The 6920-nt window shown below is 34.1% G+C and overlaps 1 protein-coding gene across 1 annotated transcript; it reads left to right on the top strand.

Moving 5' to 3' along the window:
- Positions 1–5591: 5591 nt before the first annotated feature.
- Positions 5592–6053, top strand: LOC107952408 (uncharacterized). The gene has a single exon (XM_016887666.1). The coding sequence runs from the start codon at positions 5592–5594 to the stop codon at positions 6051–6053; it is 462 nt and encodes a 153-aa protein (XP_016743155.1).
- The last annotated feature ends 867 nt before the right edge of the window (positions 6054–6920 follow it).

The following is a 6920-nucleotide window of genomic DNA, read 5'->3' as shown; positions in this document are numbered from 1 at the left end:
ATTATGCACAGAAATAGAGAAATTAGATCACCGAAACTTCACAGATAAAAATTCACATATCATAGACATAGAAAATAATATTAAAATATTTTTCAAAATCAATTACGTGGTCTCGAAACCACTATTCCGATTAGGGTCACAATCGGACTGTTATAGAATGCCTATTTTTTATGGAGTATGAAGACACACAGCTCGATCAATGTTGTTTATTTTTTGGTCATTGTTGTCACTGCCAGTCTAATCGGCACAGAAAGAGACCAATTTGTAAGGGTCCCTGCGTGACTCGTCTGGTGAGGTAATTAGGGCTTTTCGACACTCTGGAGTAGACTTCATAATTTACTTTAGTCAGACAGATGGTTTCTCAGAGGTTGTTTATCATGAATCACATGAAGATGATCCACTGCCAGTACAGAGTTGGTTTAAATCGGCTTACACTGCTTCATTCAGATCTTTAAGATGAGTATGAGGAGCTCCCGGATGATGACCTACCTAGACATGTAAACCCAGCTCCATCCATTCCTCTTGCTAGTCACTCCACTCTTGTGCATACGATCACATTTGAGGACATCATTGCATACAACAATAATATTTAGATAAGATCGAATGCTTCAACAGCAACATTCAAAGCAATTCAGTCAGCTTCAGTGTCAGCAGGATCGCATCGATGTCTATCTACAGCAGCTGTGCCAACATTTCATATCTCTACACTCGATCCCTCTATTTTACTTGCAACATAAAGATAACACATAGTCAACTAACCAAATCGAATCTTGACAAAAAGGGAGTCAATAAATACTTAGTTTCTTGTTATCAATTATTTGTGCTTAATTCTTGGTTTGATATTTTTAGTGTATTAATCCATGTTTGATGTGCTTAAATCAGTGGTTGAATAGACCTTGTTTAAGATTAGATCTTGTGTAATTGAGTGGAGTTGCATGCAATCCTAAAAATAGGACGATATAAATCTACCATATTAGAGTAAAATCTAATAGGAGAATTCATAGCATGAGTCAAAGCGATAAGAGGTGTTTTAATTAGAAATAAATTTCAATTAATCAACCTAGAGTCAGTTGCTCTTATGCTCGAAAGAGGTATTAGCATAATTTAAGGATTTTTACGGATCAAGGTGCTAAGTAAAGAAATTACGTAATTTAAATTGATAGTGGTAGATGAAATCTGAGCGGATTCTCTCTTGGGAATTATTTCGTTTTTTTAGTTTTTATTTGATTATTTTTATGTTTTATTCTTTCCCGCATTTGTTAGTTAATAAAATTAGTTAATTTTAGTTTTAATCTATCATTCAAATTATTCAGTTAAACAATAAAAGGACAATAATCACTTTAACTTATAGTCCTCGTGGGAATGATATATTTGATCACCGTAGTTAATCGTAGTTTTATGGGCTATAACTATTGCTTTTATTTAGTGCTTTATATGATTCATGTAACTGATACAATCAATGATATGTTAGCATGTATATTATAGTATATTGATACAATCAATTTTAATAAATGAATAATATGAATTAAAGGTGAACATTAATGGTGAGATGAATTTTATTTAAAACCCTCAATAAAATATTAAGTTAAGACTGTATTGATACAATCAACTTTAATAAAATTATTATATGAGGGGCAAGCACGTTAAGAGAGGTACGAGACATTTAAAGCTTTATTTCGATGCAATGTAACATCCCGAATTAGGGCCTAGTCAAAACAGTGGTTTCGAGAACGCAAATCTGAAGTAGAAATAGTTATTTTATGATTATTATAAGGGCTATGATATAATTGTATGCTTGTGTAAAAATTTCATGAAGAAATTTTATGTGAAAAGTGTCCAATTTGACTTTAGGGACTAAATTGAATAAGTTGCAAAATATGAGTTCTAGAAGCTTTTAGTATGAAATTGCTTTGGAATTTTAATTAGAGGCCTTTAAATTACAATTTGACCAAGTTCTAAAATTTTGGACAAAAATGGGCTTAGATAGGTGAAATTTCAAAGAAAGGCATTAAGGGTATTTTAGTAAATTGGTAATTAATGAACTAAAAAACAAAATAAAAGCCAAAATTGCTCATCTTTCTTCCCCATGGCCATGTGAACCAAGGAGAAACCATGGCTAGGGTTTTTAAGCTTCCAAACTCAATAGTAAGTGCATCAAAGCCCCGCTTTTGATGTTCTTTGCATTTTTGAAGTCTTTGTAACATGATCTACCCATTTCTAGCCATATTTTGAAGTAGGGTTCATGTTTAAAATTTGACCCATGTGTGACATGTATATGTTTTGATGTTAAATGGAAGAATATGAAAGTTTGAGGTGTGTTTAACATCTTTTACTAAGTGATTTCTAATGAAAATACTTAAAAGGGACCTTTTTGTAAAAGATGTAAAATGGGTATTAAAAATGTGAAATAAAGAAAAATATAGGCTGATATGAGTAGGAATATGAATAAGCTAAGCTTGGTAACAAAGAAAATGTACACATTTCATTTTACGAGCCTAGGGGTTAAAGTGTAAATATGAGAAAATTTAGGGGCAAAATTGTAAATTTTCCAAAGTATGATTTTTGGACAACTTTAATAATGTGAGTATTAAATAAGTTATATTTGACATATTAGATCAAGAAAAACAAAATTCGGGCTTAGATCGGGAAAAAACGAGGTTATGGACTAAATCGGAATAAATAGCCGTTTTTGCATTCGAGGTAAGTTCATATGATAAAATAAGCATGTTGTTAATGTTATTGGTGTTTATGTTTGAAACCTAAATTGGAATGTTAATTTGGTTGTGATGAATTATATGTTTATGATAATATGTACGTGATAGTGACGTACCCTATGAAATCTTTGATGGTCCAAGTGTTGATAACTTGCTATATGATGGTTGAATAATTTAGAAATTTGATGGAACATGATATTTTATTAAATTGAATAGATTGTGAGAAAGTGAAATGAAATGAAAGCTTATACTATGATTGAGTTTTATGAGTTGTAAAAGTGACTCTTCGAGTAAGTTCATATGCAAATTATGTAATATGTACCATACTTTAAATGCTTTAATATTGCATGTATGGTAAGTACATATATAATTAATTTGATGTTGTATCATGTGTTTAATGTTTAATTTTATTATGAATTATGCGTTGATTATTTCATGAGTATACAATTGGTGCTATGGATATTGAAATGAACATTACGAGCAATTACAATAGAAATATGGTAATGAAGAATCCCATTTGAACCGTAGAAATAGTTTAGGATACAAGTGACATGTCACTAGAGACTATGCGATCTGAGCTCATGAGTTATGTGGTTTGAGCTCATGATATATGTGACACATGTTATGGGGTTCCAGGTTCTGGTCTTGTATGTTCTACTGGTGGCTGGTAGTCTGGCAAGTGTTGCAGATACTTGACAGCTTGTGTGAGCAGCCCGTGTAGCTACATCCTGACTGACAGCTCGAGTGAGCAGACCTGTGAGTAGCTTGAAAGCGAGCGACATGTGATATGTGATATGAGGTAGCGTTGGCTATATGTGGGACACTTAGGTGTGAGATTCCGATGTATTCGATGGTATTCCAAGTGTTCAACAGGTAGTCCAAAGAGAAGTTTAATGGGTAATATTAATGAATACGTCAAAGACAAGAAAGTAAGTTATTATGTGCAAGTGGGCACAGGTACGTACTCGAAACTTATGATCAATAAGCTTAATATGTGATGAATAAGTGGTAATGTTGTACATGAGAAAGTTATGATTATAAGATCTTGATAAGATGTAAATGAATTAATCATCATTATAAGACTTTATTATACATGATATGATTTACAATATGTTTAAGATACTTGATGACCTTGTGGTGAATTATTTTGGAATGAGTGATAAGCATGAGGTATAATGTAAATTATGTGTTCATAAGCTGCAACATGGGAGGGTAAATGTGTGGTAAGAGTTGTGAATGGAAAGAATGTAGATATATCCATGAAATATGGGTGATTTATGTTATGTTGTATTTACATTATTGATCTAAGTAAAGAAATGGCATGAAATGCTTATTATTTTCATATGGGCTTACTAAGATTTAAAGCTTACCCCTTCCTTTCCATTTCTTTTAGTGTTGTTAGGTTGGCTCGGGGTTGGAGATCGTTGGAGATAGCATCTCACTATCAAATTATCAATTTGGAGTATTGACAAATCCTAAGTGTTTTTGAGTAAGTGGCATGTATAGAGATCTAGTCTCTTGTGATATGTGTTCGTATGATTTGGCCAAATGTATTGGCTTATATTGATTTACTTGTATATGGCCATGAGGTGTGGCTTATATTTGGTTATGGGATTGTAGACCTGTTTATTCGTGCAAGTGTTAATGCCTTGAGATATGGTTATGTGCATGCGTGAGCCAAGACCCTGTGTGATGTGATCATACTTGCTTGCTATGAATGATAGTGTCATGGTATATATATATGCTTGAATGCATGCCTTATGTTTAATCGAAGTAGTTATAACTATGGAATAAGTGTGTAATATGGCAATAGGTAAATAGTGCTTTGCATACGAAATTGGTGTGGAATGTCTTAGGCAAGCATGTTGTTCTACGAATGTGAAAGGTTGGCATTTTACAAAGATATGATTTAGCCTTGAATGTGAATGTTTGATGTTTAACTTGAGAATAATTGGTATGTTGATAATCATGGTATTAAGGTATGAGTAATAATCATAACGAGAAGGCCAAATGAATGTGAATTAATGTGTTTAGACTTGGTATAACATGAGTATGTGAAACACATGTATGATGACGTGGAAATGCTATAATTGTGACTTATTTGAGGATGCTTAACCATTAAATTAATGATATATTATGTGTCTTGGATGTGTATAAGTGTGTAAGGAATTAAAGGTAACAAAAGGCTTGGAAAATAGCCTAAGTGTTGGCCACATGGGCAGAGACACGGCCGTGTGTTTCAACCATGTAAAGGACACGGCTTGGAGACATGGGCGTGTGTCTAGGGCATACGAAGTCTGCACTTAATTTGCGAGAATTTAATTGTCACGTGGCCTAACACACGGGCGTGTGGCTTGGCCGTGCGGTTAATTTTTTTTCTTGACGTCATAAACAGAGAGTTACACAGCCTGAGGACACGGGCGTGTCGAAGGCACACGAGCGTGTCCCCTAGGTCCACAGGGGCGTATGCCCCTGTTTCATGGAAATTTTCTAAGTTTTTCCCAAAGCTTCGTAAGTTCTCAGTTTAGTCCCTAACCACTCTCGTTGTATGTTTTGGGCCTCGTAGGCCTATATAAGGGACAAATTGCATATGTATGAATGAACTTAATTAGAACAAAATTTTACTGCCCGATTTTGTATGTTTGTGTGAGGTTATGTCTGGTAACGCCTCGTACCTTGTTCCAGCATCGAATACGGGTAAGGGGTGTTACATGCAAAATCATGAGGGGAACTCCTATGGGAACTCATGTTCTCAATATGATAGGCTATATTAAAAGCCTCGAAAAACTTGGATTCCTTCTAGGTGTGGAATTGACCACTAATGTCATCATACAATTGCTGTAGGATAGTTTTAGCTAATTTGTCCTTAATTTTAACATGAATGAAATTAATAAGACTTTGCTACAGTTACTTAGCATGTTGCAAACTGCTGAAAGTAGCATGAAAAGGGTTGGACCTAAGCCTATTCTGATGGTTCGTAAGGATAAAAATAAGGGAAAACTTAATGCTAGGGCAAAGCCTAAGAACAATGGCAAGGTTAAATCTAGCAAAGGAAATATTGTATTTAAACCTAAAGGAGGAATTACTGAGGAAGGAAAATGTTTCCATTGCGGTAAGGCCAGATATTGGAAGAGGAATTGCCCTCCCTATCTTGAAGAGGTTAAGAAGGCAAAGGAAAATAGAGCGTCCACAGTTGGAAGAGGAATTGTCGTACCTATCTTGAAGAAGTCAACGTTTACTTCTTGGGTATTAGATAACAGTTGTGGTTATCACATTTGTGCCTCTGTACATGGACTGCAAAGGAGTAGGAATCTGGCTAAAGGAGATGAGGACATATAAGTTGGAAATAGAGCAAGAGTTGTTGCATTAGATGTAGGAACACTTATTTTATCCTTGCCTAGTTTGACTAGAAAAATTGTTTAAATTTATTGTTTAGACAAAATTGGTTTTGAGATAATTATTAAGAATAATTATTGTTTATTTTATCTTGATAATGTTTTTTATGGTTCGACACAATTAGTAAATGACCTCTACATTTTAGATCAAGACATGCCATTTATAACATAAATACTAAAACATCAAGAACAAATGACTTTAATCAAACTTATCTTTGACATTGCCGCTTGGGCCATATAAGTGGGAAGCGCATATCAAAGCTCCATAAAGATGGATATTTGGAGTCTTTTGTTTTCAAACAATTTGATATACGTGATTCTTGCTTGTTGGGTAAAATGACTAAAGCCCCCTTTAATAGTAAAAGTGAGTGAACCAGTGATTTGTTAGGCTTAATACATAGTGATGTATGTGGACTAATGAATATACACGTTAAGGGAGGTTTTCAATATTTCATTACTTTCACTAATGACTTCAATAGATATGGGTATATATATCTTATGCGCTATAAATTTGAGGCCCTTGAAATGTTCAAGGAAATTAAAAATGGAGTACAAAACCATTTAGGCAAAAGTATTAAGGCACTTTGATCAGATCGAGGAGGAGAATACTTAGGCTTAGAGTTTGATAAGATTTTAAAGGATTGTGAGATTGCCTCACAACTTACACCTCATGGTACTCCACAATGGAATGAAAATTTTGAGAGGAGAAATTGAACACTTTTGGACATGGTTTGATCAGTGATGAGTCATGTTGATCATCTTACTTCCTTTTGGAGACGTGCACTTGAGACAACTTCCTTCACACTAAATC

Source organism: Gossypium hirsutum, chromosome A02, assembly GCF_007990345.1.
Source record: "Gossypium hirsutum isolate 1008001.06 chromosome A02, Gossypium_hirsutum_v2.1, whole genome shotgun sequence".
Taxonomy (NCBI): Eukaryota; Viridiplantae; Streptophyta; class Magnoliopsida; order Malvales; family Malvaceae; genus Gossypium; species Gossypium hirsutum.
This window is presented reverse-complemented; position numbering and strand designations above follow the sequence as displayed.

What these genes read in the sequence shown, in the direction of transcription:
- LOC107952408 (XM_016887666.1), top strand. Translation starts at nt 5,592, where the DNA reads ATGAATGAAATTAATAAGACTTTGCTACAGTTACTTAGCATGTTGCAA.